Source organism: Lathyrus oleraceus, chromosome 6 (genome assembly GCF_024323335.1).
Source record: "Lathyrus oleraceus cultivar Zhongwan6 chromosome 6, CAAS_Psat_ZW6_1.0, whole genome shotgun sequence".
NCBI lineage: Eukaryota > Viridiplantae > Streptophyta > Magnoliopsida > Fabales > Fabaceae > Lathyrus > Lathyrus oleraceus.
Window position 1 is genome coordinate 501,706,282 of NC_066584.1, and position 19,654 is coordinate 501,725,935.

The 19,654-nt window shown below is 44.0% G+C and overlaps 3 protein-coding genes across 4 annotated transcripts; 2 read left to right on the top strand and 1 right to left on the bottom strand.

The window, feature by feature from the left end:
- Positions 1-1,400: 1,400 nt before the first annotated feature.
- LOC127097708 (uncharacterized) lies at positions 1,401-3,933 on the bottom strand. The gene is made up of 6 exons (XM_051036201.1): positions 3,414-3,933; positions 3,283-3,331; positions 3,087-3,138; positions 2,247-2,410; positions 1,967-2,083; positions 1,401-1,651 (listed from the first exon to the last, which is right to left on the bottom strand). Exons 1-6 carry the CDS (start codon positions 3,791-3,793, stop codon positions 1,487-1,489), a joined length of 927 nt encoding a protein of 308 aa, XP_050892158.1. The 5' UTR covers positions 3,794-3,933; the 3' UTR covers positions 1,401-1,486.
- A 2,997-nt stretch (positions 3,934-6,930) lies between these two features.
- LOC127097709 (mitochondrial pyruvate carrier 1) lies at positions 6,931-8,921 on the top strand. Of its 2 annotated transcripts, none has more exons than XM_051036202.1 (5): positions 6,931-7,094; positions 7,808-7,915; positions 8,049-8,103; positions 8,203-8,338; positions 8,561-8,921. In XM_051036202.1, exons 2-5 carry the CDS (start codon positions 7,823-7,825, stop codon positions 8,601-8,603), a joined length of 327 nt encoding a protein of 108 aa, XP_050892159.1. In that variant the 5' UTR covers positions 6,931-7,094; positions 7,808-7,822; the 3' UTR covers positions 8,604-8,921. The 2 variants fall into 2 exon arrangements, with proteins under 2 accessions (XP_050892159.1, XP_050892160.1); XM_051036203.1 differs by having other exon boundaries at positions 6,944-7,094; positions 7,811-7,915.
- A 1,973-nt stretch (positions 8,922-10,894) lies between these two features.
- Positions 10,895-16,495, top strand: LOC127096442 (uncharacterized). Its single transcript, XM_051035009.1, has 2 exons — positions 10,895-14,866; positions 15,833-16,495. Exons 1-2 carry the CDS (start codon positions 10,895-10,897, stop codon positions 16,493-16,495), a joined length of 4,635 nt encoding a protein of 1,544 aa, XP_050890966.1.
- Positions 16,496-19,654: the final 3,159 nt, after the last annotated feature.

Here is a 19,654-nt window from a genome sequence, read left to right on the forward strand (position 1 = left end):
CAATTGCACATGGGAGGAGCAAGCACATTGAGGTGACATTCCATTATTTGAGGGATCTTGTTACTGATGGAAGATTACAATTGTGATATTATAGAAGTCAGGACTAAGTTGCTGATTTGCTAACAAAAGGGATCACAAATGATGTATTCAAGAGGTTGAAGAAGAGCATGTGCATGGTGGACTTGCAGCACATGAATTAAGGTGGTCTGTTAAATTTTATGAAGTATTTCATGTGTTGTAACTAGTTACCATGCGTAACACACCGGTTATAGCTGGAGTTGACATGTATTCCACTAATAGAGAATTAAAGTTTCCGTAGGGGTAACCGGTTATCAGAAATGGTGTAACCGATTACCACTGAAGCTGAATTAATTTGTTTTAATTTCAGTGCCAGGTGTAACCGATTACCTATTTTGGCGTAATCGATTACAAACCCGAATTTTTGTTTTTTCTACTATTGTACTTGGTCAATTTACATTCAAATCATTGTGTAACATGTATATAAGTGTGTAGGATGCATTCTCATCCTAGTTAATGAAACTACTCTCTCTCTCTCTCCCTCTCTCTCCCCCCCCCCCCCCACACAACCAAATTACCCCAACTTTGTGGTTGCTTGTTCCAACAACAACTTGGTCCTTTAAGTTACCAAACGTGTACACCGTTATCCTTTTTTAACATAATGAATGTGTTAATTGTGGATGCAATTATTTTGAGTGGTATGAAAATGATGAGGTGTAACCAGAAATACAATAGTTACACATTTCTAAAGATTCAAAATGTGAGGAAAAATGATGTAAAAATCACTCTAATGACCAAATTGTTACAACAAAAACTTAAAGCACAATCGATTAAAAAAAAGAATTTAAAGGACCTTTCGTGTCATTTTGCCAAATTCTAAATATGGTAATCTTAAATATTTTCGGAAAATAAATTTCTAACATATATTTGATAAAAATGAATATGCCTCATAAATAAAGTAATTTTGTTATAAAATGAATGCGTCTGGATATAAAAAAAATTCTCTAGAGTGTGGAATCACTATCATGTGATCCCTTCATGGTGTAGTGAACAACACCCATCTCTCAATTTTCTCAACATAGTACAATGAGCATAAGAAACTCTAACTCCGTTAGATTTGAACCCAAAAAAAGTAGTATACAAATGCAATAATTTTTGCAACTGCCCAAAACAATCTGAAGATTCAAATGATTAACCCTTTTTTTCACATAAATTTGTTTAGGAAATCTTTAACTTATATTTTCAAACAATTTTCTTTTATGAATTTCTTAACTTCGCATTCCCTTATATCACTTAGCATGACCTTTTTTTTCTTCTGTTAGGGGGTATTAACCTAATACAAATATTTATAGAGCACATAACCATAAATCTAATGAACAATCTTAACAAAAATTCAAAACCATCCACTATTTAAATTATCAAGAATAATATATTTCAATATCATGTATCACACCAAAACAATGCATGATTAAGAATGTTCATTAGCAATATTCTTTGAAAGACTACGAAGGAAACGAGTGAGGGCCTTCTTAGCCTTAATCTCTAATATCTCGATTTTTTTCTCCTCTTCTTCATTAGTAGTAGTCTTCATTTCTTGAGCAGAGTGTACTTTACGTACGAGCTTTCTCAACTCCTGCAAAAGATAGGAACATTGTGTATAGAAAACAAAAGATAACCATATTTTATGCCAATAAACGTAAACAACATGAGCAATACACATTTTTTCGCACAATTTGAAAAACAATCTTTATTCTTAGAAAGAATTCTAAGTGAATCTCGCTAAAAACATAGGCTTACTCTCTATTTAATACGATTCACAGAAAATTCTCCCTTTACAAAAAACTTGGTTAGAAATGTTAGATGTATGTTTCACGGGTAACTGAAGTTGTGAAAGCGTTAGAATGTGCATGTCTGCAGCAACTTGATCATGCGTATTGCAAAAAGTTACCTGACGGTCAAACTCAACACCTTGAACAGAATAAACTTCATTGGTGATTTGAATGTCCTTGCTGATCAAACCATCAAACCACCTTGTTACTTGATTATCATCATATAATTTATATTCCTGATAAATTGCTCAAAATGTTAGAATACAATGCTAAGACACACTACATTGTAACGAAGCTATCAATTTCGGTTCATTAATTGGTTCATTAGGCGTAACTAAGCTATCAATTCCTTAGTAATCTCATGTCTAGATGATAAGAAATTTAGACATGAACTAATACCTCCTCCTCCTCCTCTTCTTCACTTTCTATCAAGTTCTCATCATCATCTCCAAGATCATTGGAACCCAAGCCTGTTAAAGCTTGCAGCTCATTGTGATCAGAATCCTTTGTTGCTTTTATTAATCGATCCATTAATTCCGGTTCCACGTCCCGTAGCAATTTTCCTGGGATAACAGTTTATGTATGAAGAACATGAATCTGCTGAGAATGGACATAATAATACCATAGTAATTCTTATCAACTCACAATGACTATTGACAAGTGTAGTGTATGTAGTTTACTATTACTTGAGGTGTACATGCCAACTCATGATTAATGTCAAAAGAAATGGTAAAGATAATTACATGAATAAATGTTCAAAGCAATATTGTGAATTAATATCACAGAAAATAGCGGTTTGTTCAAATTTCCCTATGTTAAAAAGCATCTCGTGAAACAATAACAATTTGTTCAAACTATGTACGCTATAGCAGGATAAGACTTGGTTGTTGACGTATGTTGTATGTATGCTACTCACCGCTATAGCTGTTATTTAACAACATTGATTGAAGACCCGTAGGTTAGCCACTGTTCAATCGTGACAAACAACTAGGGGCCTATTTAGTCATGGTTTAACTCTGACAAACCTAACCTATTATGAGACTCTATTTAATCAGAGGCTCTTAGCTATAACCCTTCTTGCACACCCACAAAGACGGCATCTAATGCATGCTGTGTTGTCAATCCGAAAAGCCTAATATAACATGACATAACATTATGCTTCCAAAGTAATTGGTGATTTAGTTACCTATATAACTTGACATAACATTATGCTTCCAAAGTAATTGGTGATTTAGTTACCTATATAATTGAACTGGCGCCGCCTTCCTTCGCGAACATCTGGTCCCATTCTCTGCGGCAAAACAACAAACACCTTCTCTTCAATAAACTTGAATTAGTAAAAAAGCATTATCCATAGAAGCACAAACAGAACTATTATAATTTATCATGACAATGAAAACACTAGTGATTAAGACGGAAAAGAAAAGGAAAGAACCTTAACAATCGCAATAGCTTCAAAAACAATTTGGTCCAACGAAAACATCCTGCAACAACCCAAAAACAAAATTGATCAAAGATTGAAACTTTAAGAAGCAGGGATTGAGAAATGAAGAAAAAGGAAGGAACCTGAGGATTCGTTTGATTTGGGGAGAAGAGAAGGAAGCCAAATCCATTCCCCATTTGACAGCTTGTTTAGCTTCACGTTTCAATTGGTTGCGGCTCTTAAAGGAAGAATCTTCTTCTTGTTCTTCTTCTCCAGGAACTCTATCTTTGAGTTGGGTTGCAGTGGGTGTGGGTGATGGAACATGGCCTCTTCGGAGGCTTCCGCGGGATGCAGTGACTGTGAAACGACGAGTTTTTGTGGGTTGTGGTGATGATGAAGATGGTGTTTGAAGAAGAAGATGAGTTTGGTGGTGTAATGGTGGAAGTTTAGAAGAAGTAAGATGGCGAAAGAGCAAGAAACATGGCGAATGTCTTAGAGAGCGTAATACTAGTTGTTGGCTCATATGTGACGGAATGAAGGAAACTCAAAACTCAAATGTGTGTTTCTTTTAGGTGTTTGTTTGATGATGATAATGATGATGCATTTTATCTCACTATCTATGTCTCTACTCTAGATACATTTTACTCTCTCTACTTTTTTTTTTAGTGAAACCAAAACTAAGTATGTCCCAAGAGCTAGGGATAAGATACTATGGTATTTGTCTTTAAACAATTTTTTTTTTATAATTTAATATCTGATTCTAAGATCAGTCGATCTGCTTATTAATTTTAAGATCGATTAATTCGATTATCAATTACATTGTCTATTTATGGGAGTCTCGATTAAAGCAAATACATGACTATGTATAAACTATCACACACCACATAAGTTGTTAATGATCTCTATAAATCTTTAAAACTTTGTTTTAAAAAAATTTCAACAAGTTTTAGTGTATAATATAGTTTCTATCACCCCCTTCCAACTCCCGCACTTGGTCATTCTTTTAAGTGTTTTTTTAATAGGTTGCTTACGTTTACTAATCATTTCAAGTGAAGGTTGAGTTTCTTTCTTTTTGGGAAGACTTAGGTTTTGTAGATGGGGTCGGTTCTTCTGACTGCCAGGAACCCTGGCAAAAGAAGTGGTACATAGAGACACAATTGTTGGTAGAGGTAGTCACCAAAGAAGAGAGAAAATGGTATTTGGTGAGGAGAGGAAATTTGACTTTATGTATGACTTTCAATATTGTTTGTTTATTGTATTTATTAATTGCTTTTTTTTTTCTGTTTGCCAGAAAGCATGATCGTCCTTAATGATTTCATCATTATGATGAAGGATTTTAACACGAACGCTGTCCATCACCCGCCTCTGGGATAGAAGGTGGAGACGGTCGCACAAACTCAAAAGGAAACCAAACAAAAGGGTTGTTGGGTTATACAATGATGGATATATATTTATCGTCTCTGCATGGACTGGTTGTGTTTTAAAGAACGTTCAATAGTTTTTATGATTTTAAGAATGATTTGTCAAAGTTTGTTGTTTATGAAATTGAAATACCATAAAATAAATTGAACTTTGGTGTTAATAATTGAGAAAAAATGTTGGGGTTAGATTTCATCGACTTATACTCATGTATAGTCGCGATCTGTGATATGAAATTCTAATTAGCTATAATATTATTGTCGATTGCTCTGCATTGTAGCTCATGTTTGAGTCAACAACAAGAAATCAATCGTATTACCTAATAGATGATCTCTGGCACGAGGCTCTCCACCTGCACAACATCCCTATGATGCCCGCTCCTAAAGCGGATGTGATGGGCTCTGAGTTGGGAAGGTGGTGCAAGTTCCATATAGTCAATGGGAATCACATAGAAGATTGCTACCAACTTAAAAAGGAAATTGAGAGACTAATACAAGAGGACACCTCAAGAAATATGTGAAAGGTAACTCCTCCCATTCGAAAGACAAGTATAACTCAGAAAAGCGAGACGACATTGGAAGCCTTATACCCAATAAAGCTAAAGAACCGCCTAAGGGTAAGGGTAATAAAGTTGGGCGCCACACACTCAACATCGTAGCAGGAGGATTCGCCGGGAGCAGAGAAACTAGCTCCGCTCGAAGAAGGTACACTCGCCAAATCCTGAGTGTAGAAAACCTCCCTGAAGTCGAGACCAAAGTCAAGTGCCAAACATCAAAAACCATAATCACCTTCTCGGAGGAAGATGTAGCTAACATTCACCTCCATAATGACGACCCCATGGTCATTATCATCAATTACGAAGAATGGGAAACTAAGAGAGTTCTCGTTGACCAAGGGAGTTATGCAGACATACTATACTGGGAGGCGTTTGAAATGATTCACTTTGACCCATAAGATCTGAAGCCTTTCAAGGATCGTTGTTTGGATTCTGCGGAGAACATGTGCAGGTAAAATGGTACATTATCTTGAGGATCACCTTCAGAGAGCATAGCTAAGCCAAAAAGATAAAGGTTAGGTATTTAGTTATTGATGCCCCATCTTCGTACAATATGATTATACGGCGTCCAACTTTTAATAGGCTGAACTTGAAGTACTGCAGAACTGAAATTCAGATTGCAGACATCACGATGAAGGTTGTGCAAGTGAAATTATTCAAGAGATTGAGAACTATGTTAAATGTAGATTGCATAGAAACAATGAATTAGGCGATGTTTTAAATATGTAATTCTTTATGTTAAACATGTTTGTAAGATGTAGGATTCGACATAGTCGAAGTCGAACGTATTCGATATAGTAGTAGTCGAATATAGTTTGTAATAGTTGAATCTGCATGTATTTGACAGAAAGTCAAATACTACTTTTAGTAGAAAAATGTGTATGTATTCTAAAGAGAGTCGAATACAACATGAATTCGACAGGGTTGAATAACAATTTGTTGTTAGTTGGTTAGTTATAAATTGTGTAATGTGCAAGCAATCTCAGTTATAAATAGGGAGGTACACTGCGTTTGTAATACACAACACACAAATTTTCAATTCAATACATTCTTCTTCTCTTCTCCTAAAACCATAATTTTCTCTCTTTTCTCCCCCTTTCTCTTTCAAAGACCGCCTCTCTTTTCAAATCATTGTGCGGCGAAATCGTCTTGCAATTAGGGTGTGGTTAAATCACTTGAGTGAATAGTGAAGAACATAAATCTTAAATCAATAAAAAAATGATTAAATATTTTTATAACAAGATCGATTCCTAATCATTTTGCGTGTCAAATGTGGCGCACTAGACATTAAAGAAAAAAAGGTCTGAAACATTAAAAATAAAGGAGAAAAATGATCCTCATATAATGGGGAAGAATTGATCTTCTACTACGTCCACTATCTATCCCATGAAGATTCCTATAAATATTTAATCTTAGAATCGAGAGGATCAAACGCTAGTTTCACATAATCACTTATGCAAAATTTCTTATAACCGATGAAGAGACTTTCAACTTTATTATATTTTTTTTATCAAATACATAATTCAAAATAAATGATTTTTTAAATAATAAAAACAATTTTTAACATTTTTATTGTTTTAAAAAATGAACACAATTATTCACTTATTAAAGACTCTACTAATATTAGCAATTGTACAAAAAAAATTTTTGGTAAGATATTATATTATGCTAAAAATATTAAAATATAGATAAATTGGTCTAAGGAATGAAACGCAGAAAGCGATGTCGTTTAACAGGTCTTTGTTGTTCGACCAATTTAAAGTCCAACAAGCATTTGGTAGGACCTTAACAGTTCTCTCACAGATTTGGATTCCAATCCTTGCCCGATCCTTCTCATCTCGTTCTCCAGGTACCTCCACACTTCTTTAACCTAATTATCTTTCTCAATTTCGATCTAATCACATATCACTCAAATCAAATTATGCTTTTTCATTATCTGTGTTATATGATACTGTAATTCTGGGCGATATTCATTACACTGTTTGATTAGGGAAAAAATCCATTCTTTTTGATTCAAGTGTGCCTGATTGGATAATGGGTATGCGCCTAATTCAAGTGTTTCAAGTGTTCCTAGTTCAAATTAGGCCAAACCATTGAAAGATATTTGTATTTGTATTGTATGTTGTCAATATACATAATTCATTATAAGATTTTATAGCAATGTTTAATCAACATTTTTTGTATCATTGTTTTACTCTTTTTTTAGATTATATATTTTGATAATAATAATAACCAACAGCATATTAGGAGGACTTGTTTAGTGGACTATATTAGACTTTAACTTTATTGGCGTGCCATTGCATCGGATCCCATCAGAACTTTGCAGTTAAACGTGTTTGGTCCTGGATAAAACATTATGATAGAAGTTGATCCATGTAGCCGATCCAATTAGTGGGATAAGACTTGGTTGTTGTGTGTTTTTTATGAGTAGAATTGCAGATTAGTCTTTTTCTGAGAATTGGTGCAGTCTTACTATTTTGCATTTACATACTAGTGAATTTGTGATATGATATCTTTTCGGTTGTTGAAATCATCTTACAATTTCATAATGACAATCTGCAGCAGAAGTGGTGTCTTATGGCTGCCTTCAAAGCATTTTGGAACAGTCCAGTTGGTCCTAAAACATCTCACTTTTGGGGACCTGTTGCCAATTGGGGATTCGTCGCAGCTGTGAGTTTCACTCGTATGATTATCTGGTTATGTTGTTAACAAAGTACTGCATTTGTTTACTTGACTAGTATACAGAAACGGTCTTAGCCTTTGGTTTTAAGCTAATATGTCAAACTTATTTTTATATGGGAAGGGTTTGGCTGACATCAATAAACCTCCAGAAATGATCTCTGGCAACATGACAGGAGGTTCGGCATCTCTACTTCCATGAAATGTTGAAATTCCTCTTAGCATATTGGTCTGTGGATTAATAATTTCATCACCTATATTTTTTTTAACTATTGCAGCAATGTGCGTTTATTCAGCATTATTCATGAGATTCGCATGGATGGTACAGCCACGCAACTATCTACTTCTTGTATGTCATGCTTCAAACGAGACTGTTCAGCTCTATCAACATACTCGGTGGGCAAAGGCAGAAGGGTAAGCTAAGCACATAACATGCACACAAAACAAAACAGTGAACTCAACCTATTCTATTTGCCGTTACTCTTTCTGATAATAATGTTTGGCATGTTATAGATTTCCACTGTATCTCAATCTGTATTGGTCTTCAAATGTTATGCTAGTTTTTTTGTGACTGAATGGAGCTATAGATGTCAGATTACAGATAAAAGTTTGTATCTCTTGCAATTTCTTTTGTAGGTATCTCTCGGGGAAGAAGGAGAAAGAAGCTTCATCGGAGTGAACACAGTGATTTGAAAAGATTATGTTTGAACTTGACGATAACTGAATAATTGATTGTGTGAAAGGGCTCGTGGAAATGGTAAAAGATTCAAAATTTTCCGAGTATTTATTTTTACAAGGATTATAAAGAACTCTACACTATTAAAGGCTTGATTGCTTTTGATCCGATCCAGAACTTTTGGGCATTGTTCAACCATTGAAATTTATATCCGCATTGTTCAACCATGGATATGATTCTTGTTAATGCATGTTGTCTGCAGTGTTGGAACATTATTGAACTTTGAGTGCACTATTCAAATGTCTACTCTCTTCTACTCCAGTTGCATGATTCTCTATAATACTGTCAAATAAATAAATGAGACTGGATTTTTCTTGTGTCTTAACAATACAAGTAACATGTCAACAATTTCTGTATAATCATGTAAAGGTGGATGAAAAACGAGTAATGCTTATGTGCTTAAAAAACATAATGGATTAAAATTAGTTTTAGAGTAAAGCACCCAGGGTCTGGATAAAGTCGTGTTGTTTAATCTCTTGAATTGTCCAATGTTAATGATTCGGGAATGAAACTTCTTTGTGTGTCGTGTTGTTGATAATTGAAGATCTAATGGCGAATTTAAAATGATCTTGTGTTCTAGTCCATTAGTGTGAGGTGTATCTGTAAATACTATGACACTCAAATTAATGACACTTGTAACTGAGAGATTTTGGGTTAGAATAGTGTGTATTCAAGTTAACTGTGATAAAAACATTGGGTATTGTTAATGGTTGAAAACTGATTTTTATAATTAGTTTTAACTTTAAATTGAACCATAACATTTCATTTTAGGCAAAAAAAACTCTTCTTTGGGTTTTGTTAATGTTTGAAAATTGATTTTTTTAATTAGTTTTAACTTGTCTGTGTGAACCATAACATTTCATTTTAGGCAAAAACTCTTATTCTCCCTAAAATTTCTTCATTTTGCAACCTTTTGAAAATTCGGAATACCCTTCACAAATTTGTTGCCAAATCCCTACCACCCTTTGTTCCCCCAATTAGTGCTTCTTATTTTCTGTCACCGTTCACATTTTGAACCTTTTTCCTTTAGACAAATCCTATATCATGCGCCTTTAAAGAACCAACAAAATATTCTAGTTTCATGATTTCATGATTGTTGGATTCATGAATAGCTATGATAACGTGATCAAAGTGAGAGGTCAACATACACATTACCTTCTCAACTATCATCTTATAAGTTAGGGTTTCACCACAATCCTTAATGAGATGGACGAAATTATGCACCTTCGACACATAACTTGCAATCTTTTCATCTTCTCCCATCTGCAGCAATTCATACTGCCGTGTGAAGTTTGTAATTTGACGACTTTGACTTTCTCACCTTCTTCATAGAACTTGACAAAAATATCTCATGCCTCCTTCGTCGATTCAGTATGAGAGATCTTGTCGAAATTCTCTGAATCTACTGTCGATTGAATGCAATACACATGCTTGCGATCTTTCTTCTTTGCCTCCTTATTGACAACTCTCTGAGCATCAGTTGCATTCTCAGCAAGCTCACGTACACCATTAGTAACCACTTCTAGGATTTTTATAAAAAATGAATAAGGATTGTGTTCCGGACTGGGCCGTGACACTAGGCACGGCACGGCCCAATGCTCGCCAAGCCCACGTCCCAACGACCGTGTCCAAACGACCACGAGGACACGTCAGGTGAACGACCGTCCGCCCGACGAACGTCTCCCCGGCCCCTTAAATACGTGTCGGACAACGAGCGGGTCCTCCTCATATGATCTCCATCCACTCATCGTCAACCCACGTCGCGGACACCTAAGTTGTGTCGGGCAGAGCCATAACGGCATCTCACTCACCACGTCACCCAACTCCCCTATATTGTCTCCTTAGGGATAGGGGCAGTTGGACCAGGGGGCAGACCTTGGTCTAGGTCTTAACGCTTCTTACGCGTCCCCTGGCAGCTCCTCCTTGGGCCTAGCTAATCCAGCCCATTAGGAGCCTTGGCCCAGCGCTGGGGGCTCAATATAAATACCCCTTTCATGGCAAAGGGGCAGGTATTCTAACTCACACTCTGATAACCTCATTCTGTACCTTTTCTGACTTAAGCATTGGAGCACCTTGCAGGTACACCCCCCTCTCATTTCATTCTCCGGCCCATTCACCAAGACCTTGGAAGGCCCTCCTGATCAGGTAAGATCAGTGGCGCCGTCTGTGGGAACTAGCTATCCCCATCTTCATCAAACGAGGATCAAAAGCTCATTTATTTCTGTCCTTCCAACATGGCCGGAGAACAACATAGCGATCACAGCCGTCCCCTCGACAACTACAATATGGACGACGGCCCGCCATCCCATGAAACGGGCGCTCGGGACGGTCATCCATCCACCCCGTCTCCAGAGCCCCAAAACAACGGGGATGCCTCTCACGCCCACAATTTAGGGGCAGAGACATTTCATCCCATTCCCGTTCCCGTTGAAGGAGACGCCGTAATGGTTGCCATGGTGAATGCCCTCAATCAGGCCGGTTCTATGCTCCACCAGCAGCACGAACGAATCATGGCCCTCGAAGCCGAACGACAAGAAGCCCGGCCCCAGCCGGTGAGTAGGATACAACAACGTTCGGAGCCAACGAAGAAGCGAGGACGTCGCTCTCCAGAACCCCACGTCAGCAGGGCACGCGCCCGTCGTGACGGTGGTCGAGCGGGAACATCACCAAGGCGCGGACACAGCCCCGACAACAACGAACTGTCTCCCTTAAGGAGCGACGAGGAAGATTTGCATTGCCCCCTATCTCGGGCAATAATGGAAGCCCCGCTCCCCAAAGGCATGGAGAAACCACCAAATCTAGCTGTGTACGACGGGACTACAGATCCCGACGATCACGTCGACAACGTCAACGCGATGCTCGACTACCGCAATGATATAACCGGGCACCTCAAATGCCGACTGTTCTCAACGACCCTCAGGAAAGGGGCCATGGCTTGGTACAAAAGCTTGGCCCCTGAGTCCATTACGTCATGGAGAGTCATGAGGTCCATGTTCACCAGGCACTTTACAGCTTCCCGTCGTCACCCCAAGACTGAGGCGACCCTTGAAGCCATAGTGCAGAAGAAGAATGAAACACTGCGCTCATACATCGAGCGATTCAACCAGGAAGCTGTCGAGGTAGATACCACCGAGCACATGAAGAAGTATCTCCTCGAGAGAGGTCTCTTGCCCGGCAGTGAACTTAGCAGAGCCGTAGGGATCGAGCCTCCCCGCACCTTAAACGAGCTCCTGCATAAAGCCCAGGCCTACATCAGATACGAGGAAAAGCAGGTGGCACACAATGCCCGCAGCGGACGTAACGCTGGGGAGACCGAGCACTCAAAACGCGAGGACACGAGCATTTCCCGTCGCAACGGAGACAAACGAAGAGAAGAAAGACCTCGCGAGCTCCGGGAAGGAAGAGGCCCCGCGGGCAGATATAGCGAGTACACCTTACTGACAGCTCCTCGAGAGCGCATCCTCGCAGAATGTATCAACTCTGAATTTAAGCAGGGCAGGGTCAGGTTCCCAAAACCGTCTGCACCAAAGCCCCACACCGACAAATCAAAGTACTGCCGGTTCCACAGAAGTCACGGGCACGTGACCGAAGACTGCGTCCACCTGAAGGATGCGATAGAAATTTTAATCCAAGAGGGGCACCTGAAGCAGTATACGAGGAAGAACGAAGCTCCCAGACACGACGAGCCAGAGAAGAAGAGACCCCGGGAAGACGCACCCCCTGACAACTCTCCCTATCAAGTGGCCCTCTGCGTGTCACGACCGGAAGATTTCTTCCTCCCCGAACCATTGCCCGAGGGCAAGATCACTGCACTCAGCCCCTGGGAAAACTTCCCTGCCACACTGGTGATATCAGGAGGAGGAACTAACGGGGAATCCGCGGCCCTCTCCGTCAAATGTAAGTTCGACGAACTCCTACTGACTGCCCCCGAGCAGAAAGCGACATTGACGAAATACCGGGGAAAATCCAACCCAATATCCTTCTTCCTGGAGGAACTCCCGGGCGGATCCCCGAACTCGGGCATCCCACTATTGATAAGGGCAAAGATGGCCCAATTCGACGTACGACGCATCCTGGTCGACCAAGGCAGCTCAGTGGATATCATGTACGTCCACCTCTTCAAGACTCTGAAGCTAGACAAGACCAACTTAGCCCCCTACGTCGGATCAGATCTCCAAGGATTCAACGGAGCAACAACCAGACCGTGGGGATATGTTGAGCTCCTCGTCACCTTCGGCGAACAAGAAACGGCCAGGGAAGTCAAAATCCAATTCCTGGTCGTAGACTGTCCGTCTCTCTACAATTGCATCTTTGGACGCCCGACACTGGCCGAACTCACCGCGGTCCCATCCACCGTCCACCTGAAGATGAAATACTACACCAAATTGGGACGTGTGGTCACCATCCATGGTGACATCGAAGCAGCCCGGCGATGCTACGACGCCGCAGTAAAAGGACAGGCCGTAGTCAGCACGAAGAGCAACTGCGACAACAAAAAACTCAAGACCGAGGATCCTGCCCGAGGAGTCAACGCCATCGACCTCGACTGTCGCATCGGGCTGGACGAGACCGAAGAGGGGAGGTTCCCCAAGGAACGCTCTCTCGAACACCCGGTCCGACCAATCCCCGACGGGGAGTTCGAACTCATCCCTCTTGGGGACGATCCGGAAAGGACGGTGAAGATAGGTAAGGGACTACCCGAGGAAACAAGAGAAGAGCTAGTAGCATGCCTCAAAGAGAACTCCGACCTCTTCGCGTGGAATGCCGCAGAAATGCCCGGGCTGGACCCCGAGATCGCGTGTCATAAGCTAGCTTTAGACCGGGCAGCCAAGCCCATAGCACAGCGTAGACGCAAGCAATCGCCCGAAAAGGCAGAGGCTGCCGAGCGAGCTGTAAAAGACCTCTTAGAGGCAAATTTTATTTCTGAAGCCCAGTACACAACCTGGCTCTCTAATGTAGTCCTCGTTAAGAAAAATAATGGAAAATGGCGTATGTGTGTTGATTATACTGATCTTAATAGGGCTTGCCCGAAAGATGCTTTCCCCCTCCCTAATATAGACTTGCTCGTTGACAACTCTGCAGGTTTTAAACTCTTGTCCTTCATGGACGCATATAGTGGATACAACCAGATCCCTATGTCGCCCGCAGACAAGAAACACACAGCGTTCATGACCCCAACGGGCAATTACTATTACAACGTGATGCCGTTCGGGCTCAAGAACGCTGGCGCTACATACCAACGCATGATGAACAAAGTCTTCAAGGACGAAATAGGGGACATGCTCGAAGTATACATGGACGACATGATCGTCAAATCACACGAGGAGATAACCCATGCTCGACACCTTGCGAAGGTATTCGAGCAGGCGAGACAGTGTAAAATGAGGTTCAACCCCGAAAAATGCACGTTCGGAGTCCGGGCAGGCAAGTTCCTCGGTTTCTATCTCACCGAAAGAGGGATCGAGGCCAACCCCGACAAATGCCGGGCATTCTCGGAGTTTCCGACCCCGAAAACCAAAAAATCGATCCAGTCACTCAATGGAGTGCTCGCCTCACTCTCCCGTTTCATCGCCAAGTCCGCCCAGCACGCATTGCCATTCTTCAGACTCCTTCGCAAAGAGGCTACCTTCGACTGGACCGATGAATGCGAGCAAGCGCTACTCCATCTAAAGAAGGTTCTGTCCCAACCCCCGGTCTTATCACGGCCATCAGAAAAGGAAACCCTATACTTATACCTATCCGTGGCAACCGAGGCCGTCAGCGCCGTTCTAATAAGAGAAACCGACGAAGGACAAAAGCCCATCTATTTTACGAGTAAAGCACTCCAAGGTCCCGAGCTCCGATATCAGCAAATCGAAAAGGTCGCCCTGGCCCTCATCAACACAGCGAGGAGACTACGATATTACTTCCTCGCACACACGATAAAGGTGAGGACCGACCAGCCAATCAAACAGCTGCTCGGGCGCCCGGATATGGCCGGGAGGATGCTCAAGTGGTCACTAGAACTCTCCGAATTCGACATACAATACGAAAGTAGGAAAGCCTTGAAAGCTCAGGCACTGGCCGACTTCGTCGCGGAGATGACCCATTGCCCGACTCCAGTAGAAAGCGCCCACAAATGGACGATCTTCGTCGATGGCGCCTCTAGCACATCAGGCAGCGGGGCCGGGATCATCCTCGAAAATGAAGAAGGGATCCTGATAGAGGTATCATTAGCGCTAGCGTTCCCAACATCAAACAACCAAGCCGAATACGAAGCCTTCCTCGCGGGCCTGAGGTTAGCCGAGGACCTGGGAGCAAAAGAGGTAAAAATATCCACCGACTCCCAGCTCGTGGCCTCACAAGTGCGAGGAGAATACCAAACCAAGAACGACAACCTCCTCGAGTACTTGTCCCTCGTCAAAGAAAAACTTGATAGATTTGAAAAATGGGAAGTTCAACACATACCCCGCGAGCACAACACACGGGCAGACGTTCTCTCGAAACTAGCCAGCACGAGGAAAAAGGGTGGGAATAAATCAGTAATCCAAGAAATTCTCCCTCGGCCCAGCATCGACAAACTACCGCCTCCACTCGAGGTCAACGCTATTGGAGATGCCCACTGTTGGATGACACCCATCTACAATTACCTCACACGAGACGAACTCCCGGCTGACCCCAAAGAGGCGACCACTGTCAAACGACGCGCATGCTCGTACGTACTCCTCGAAGGCAAACTCTACCGGAGAGGATTCTCCATCCCACTACTCAAATGCGTCGAGGAAGAGAAAGTCCCCGACATACTTGGAGAGATACACCGGGGAATTAACGCTCAACACCTCGGCGGACGATCGCTCGCGCGAAAAGCCCTTCGAGCAGGCTACTACTGGCCGACCATGCAAAACGATTCGAAAGAGCACGTCAAAAGATGTGACAAATGCCAACGACATGCCGACATGCACCTCGCACCCCCGAACGACCTCAAATCACTGTCTTCCCCATGGCCCTTCGCGTGGTGGGGCATGGACATCCTCGGACCCTCCGTCACCGGATCATATCAGAATAAATACCTCATCGTCGGGGTGGATTACTTCACCAAATGGATCGAGGCGGAGGCACTGGCTAAAATAACCGCGCAGAACATTCTCCGGTTCTTCAAACGCAATATCCTCGCTCGGTTCGGTATACCCCAGGCACTTGTCACAGACAACGGGACACAATTCACGGACGGAGGATTCCAGGACTTCGTCGCCAGCCTGGGCACCACACAGCATTTCACGTCTGTCGAGCATCCGCAGACGAACGGGCAAGCAGAGGCGGCCAACAGGGTAATCTTACGTGGCCTCAAACGCAGACTCGGTGAGGCAAAGAGGGCATGGGTCAAGGAGCTACATAGCGTCCTATGGGCCTACCGCACGACACCACATTCTACCACCGGGGAAACCCCGTTCCGACTAACTTACGGCACCGAGGCAGTCATCCCGGTGGAGATACGGACGCCAACGAGGAGGACAGAGGAGCCCCTAGACGAGGAAATGAACGATGAAACCCTTAGAGCCGAGCTCGACCTAGTCGAGGAGATACGTTCCGAAGCAGCTCTCAGGGAAACAACCCTCAAACAAAAAATAGCACTACGCCATGACGCGAAAGTCATAAAAAGAGAGTTCCAGGTCGGCACCCTGGTCCTCAGAAGAAACCAGAAAAACCCGAGAGAGGGCAAACTGGCGGCCAACTGGGAAGGCCCTTACCGCGTCCGCGACAAAACGAGCAACGGGGCCTATTACCTAGAAAACCTACAAGGAGAACAACTCGCTCGACCATGGAACGCAGAAAAACTTAGACAATATTACAGCTAAATACGCCACGGGGAGACGTGGCAGGTACGACCACGCTCTTCGTCCCCAAAACCCCAGGGAGGAACCACGAGACCCGGGAACGATCCGGGGTCACATGACAAACACAACCCTCCCCGACGGTTGGGATCTTGACCAAGACTCAACGTCGAAGTACCAGGACTGGCAGGGCACCCAGCTCGCGATGGGAGGGCCCAAGCCTCGGGACCAGGGTTCGAACAACGGACCCGGGCCTCGATACCCACGGGCACAAAGCCCGACACTTCGTCGGTTCCCTAAACCGAGGAGATTAACAAAGTCGAGCAGAGTACGAATTCATACAAACAAGTATCAAACACAAACGAGCACGATGAATGATAACGTAAATATTCATGCATTAAAAACGATAAGAGCGGCCGAAGCCAAGTACGCCCGAAGGCCATATTACAACGCCCGAAGGCCAAATACATAAGGCACGCAGGCCATGATAACTAAAATCAAAGAGAAACAAATAAACTAAGACTCCGCTCGGAGCACCTCTTCATCCTCTTCTTCTTCTTCTCCCCCCAGCTCCTCCTCCGCTTCAAACGGGCAGATAATCTCACCGTCCCGGACGCAGCAGTTATAGGCCGACCCTACTGTCACCAACTCAGGGTTCAGAAGCCCGAGCTGCTCGACAGCATTGTCGAAACCCTCTTTGAAGCAGGCCACGAGATCTTGGTTGAGAGTCCGAATATGCCCTAGCAGCTCACCGCGCGAACCAAGGGCGCGTTCCTCCTCGGTCTCATCTGCCAGAGGACGGACCTTTCCCTCGAGAGACTCAACCTGAGCCCGTAGGCAAGCGTTGTCCTCGGTCAGCTTCTGATGGTCGACCACCTGCTCTTCCAAGCTCGCCTTAGCAGCCTTCAACTGGTCCCTCTCCTTTTCCACCTCCTCCAGCTTCTGGCTCAGCCCTTCCTGCAGCTGATGCTCTTCTTTGTAGTCCGACAGATCTTTAGATAGTCTTTCCTTCTCCGTCCGAACCTGCAAAAGGGCATCCTCCAGCGAGGCGGTGGAGACCGAAGTGTCGGTCAAAACCATGGCCGTCTCCATCACCCGGATGACAGCAGCAATATCCCTGGCCAGATCTTTCCTCCGGGCAGCAACATCCTGGTCCAGAATAGCCTTGGCCTCAGGCGCAGGCACAGCAATCGACTCCTCGGCCTTGAAGAACGACCGTTCCACATAGCAGGGAGGAAGAAGATAGCTGCCCGGTCCATGCGAACTTCCTGGAGACGACCTGGTAAGGGCCCCAGCCGGACGCTTCCGTTTATGGAGGGGAGAAGCCGCTGGCGACGGACTGCTATCAGGAATGTTGATCGGGTTAGATCGAGGAGGAGAGGAAGGAATCACGCTCGCCGCCTGCGAGGGACTAGCCCCGGCATCGCCAGCAGTCTCCAAGGGACGGGCCACAGTTTTCTTCTTCTTCTTGGGCACCCGGTCAGGAGCGCCGACCTGATTCGCTAGCTTCAGCACCCGATCACGAGCATTGGGCATGGCACCTGCAAATAAATTACACACCAACATTAGCGAGCGAAGTCATAAACAGAAATAAAAAGCTAAACAAAGTCTGCCTACTCAATAACGCCAGAGCTTCCTCCTCGGTATCACACTCGAGCAGAGCCTTCGTATTGATATAACGCGCCTCGGTGATTAGTTCCCCGGCCTCATCCAGGTAGGGCACGCCCTGTCGATTCGCCCAGAACCCCAAGCTGAAGCTCTGCACGTAATCGACCAGCTTCTTGTACGCGAGCCTATCCTCCTCGCCGAGCATCGCATACTTGACTCGGTAATGCGCCGTGGAGAGATCGAAATGATCACGCTGCCACCTCAGCGGTATCTTCGACATCAGCGTCTCCTCCCCATTGGGTGTCCGCTGATAGTAGTATAGAGAGTGAAGGGCAGCCCGGGTAATCGGCATCACCACGTACCACCGGTTTTTGAAATGGCGAACAGAATCCTCGTACGTCTTGAACAGACGCACGGGCTGCTTGAAAGAAACCCAACTGTGGCGACCACGGGAACCGGACCTCTGGAGATGGAAAACGTGGAAGAAGAGAGCCCGGGTGCAACCAATGCCGAGGAACTGGCAAACTAACTCGAATGCCCGCATAAATGCGAGAGCATTAGGATGTAGTTGGGACGGCGCCAGCCGGAGCCACTTGAAGACCGACATCTGGAAGGAGTTGAAGGGCAGTCTAATCCCCGCCTCACGGAAAGCAAATTCATACATGGTGAACTGCTTCCCCGGGAAATGATGGCAAATGCGGTCCTCTTCCTTGGGGGCGCAGCAATACCAGTTTGGTGGATCCTCCCGGCTTATGGTCTCGACCATAGCGTAAGCAATGACGGCCTCGTCACAGAAGTCTGATTCCTCCTCCAAGGGCTCGTCCGCAACCCATGAGAAGTCGACCTGCCCGGAAGAGGAGGCGTGTTCGGTACCATCTCGGACACTCCCATCCCCGACAGGGAGACGAGCGATTGTCGCGTCTTCGGTGGAGGACCCAGAATCTTCCCTCCTCGGTCGTAAGCGCCCGGTAGCACCTGAAACGCAGACAGAAAGAGTGAATTCGACGTCGTATCAAATCCACCCTTCCACCGCAGGTCAAGTGAAAGGGCGTAGCGGCGACGGACACTAACCGTGCTCAACTCGGTGACGCGCGCATTCTATGGAGACCGGGCATAAACTTCATACAGCCTATGCAAGTATTGCCCGGCATATGAAATTTATGCCCGGTACAGTATGATCCCAACCCTATTTTCTGCCATCTAATATACACCTACAGTCCACTACACTGTTCCTAAGTTAAACCTAACCACATTTCTACAAAAATAGCATGCGTTTGACAGAAAACAGCAAGGAAAAACAGTGGGTCACAGTGGAAAATCATACCTGTCATAGTTAAGTTGAAAGGGGTACGGTGGTGCCCGAGCAGAAGACGGTGGTTCAGATAGGAGGACGGGCGGAGACGGCGGTCCAGACGGTAGAGCGAGCAAACGAGGGAGAATGTGGAGAACTCCGGTGAACGTGTGAGCGAAAAAAGTGGAAATGAAGTTACTCAACCCCTTTTTTATAGGGCTTGGCACGTGGACCAACACGCTAGGTCATCATTGCCTAGCCTGCCTACGCCGTCTTTGCACACG

What these genes read in the sequence shown, in the direction of transcription:
- LOC127096442 (XM_051035009.1), top strand. Translation starts at nt 10,895, where the DNA reads ATGGCCGGAGAACAACATAGCGATCACAGCCGTCCCCTCGACAACTAC. An exon ending in AAGAAGGGATCCTGATAGAG is followed by an intron (nt 14,867 to 15,832) that starts GTATCATTAGCG and finishes GGTATACCCCAG; the next exon opens with GCACTTGTCACAGACAACGG.
- LOC127097708 (XM_051036201.1), bottom strand. Translation starts at nt 3,793, where the DNA reads ATGAGCCAACAACTAGTATTACGCTCTCTAAGACATTCGCCATGTTTC. An exon ending in AAGCTATTGCGATTGTTAAG is followed by an intron (nt 3,139 to 3,282) that starts GTTCTTTCCTTT and finishes GTTTTGCCGCAG; the next exon opens with AGAATGGGACCAGATGTTCG. An exon ending in AAGAAGAGGAGGAGGAGGAG is followed by an intron (nt 2,084 to 2,246) that starts GTATTAGTTCAT and finishes GCAATTTATCAG; the next exon opens with GAATATAAATTATATGATGA.
- LOC127097709 (XM_051036202.1), top strand. Translation starts at nt 7,823, where the DNA reads ATGGCTGCCTTCAAAGCATTTTGGAACAGTCCAGTTGGTCCTAAAACA. An exon ending in CTCTGGCAACATGACAGGAG is followed by an intron (nt 8,104 to 8,202) that starts GTTCGGCATCTC and finishes TAACTATTGCAG; the next exon opens with CAATGTGCGTTTATTCAGCA. An exon ending in CGGTGGGCAAAGGCAGAAGG is followed by an intron (nt 8,339 to 8,560) that starts GTAAGCTAAGCA and finishes TTTCTTTTGTAG; the next exon opens with GTATCTCTCGGGGAAGAAGG.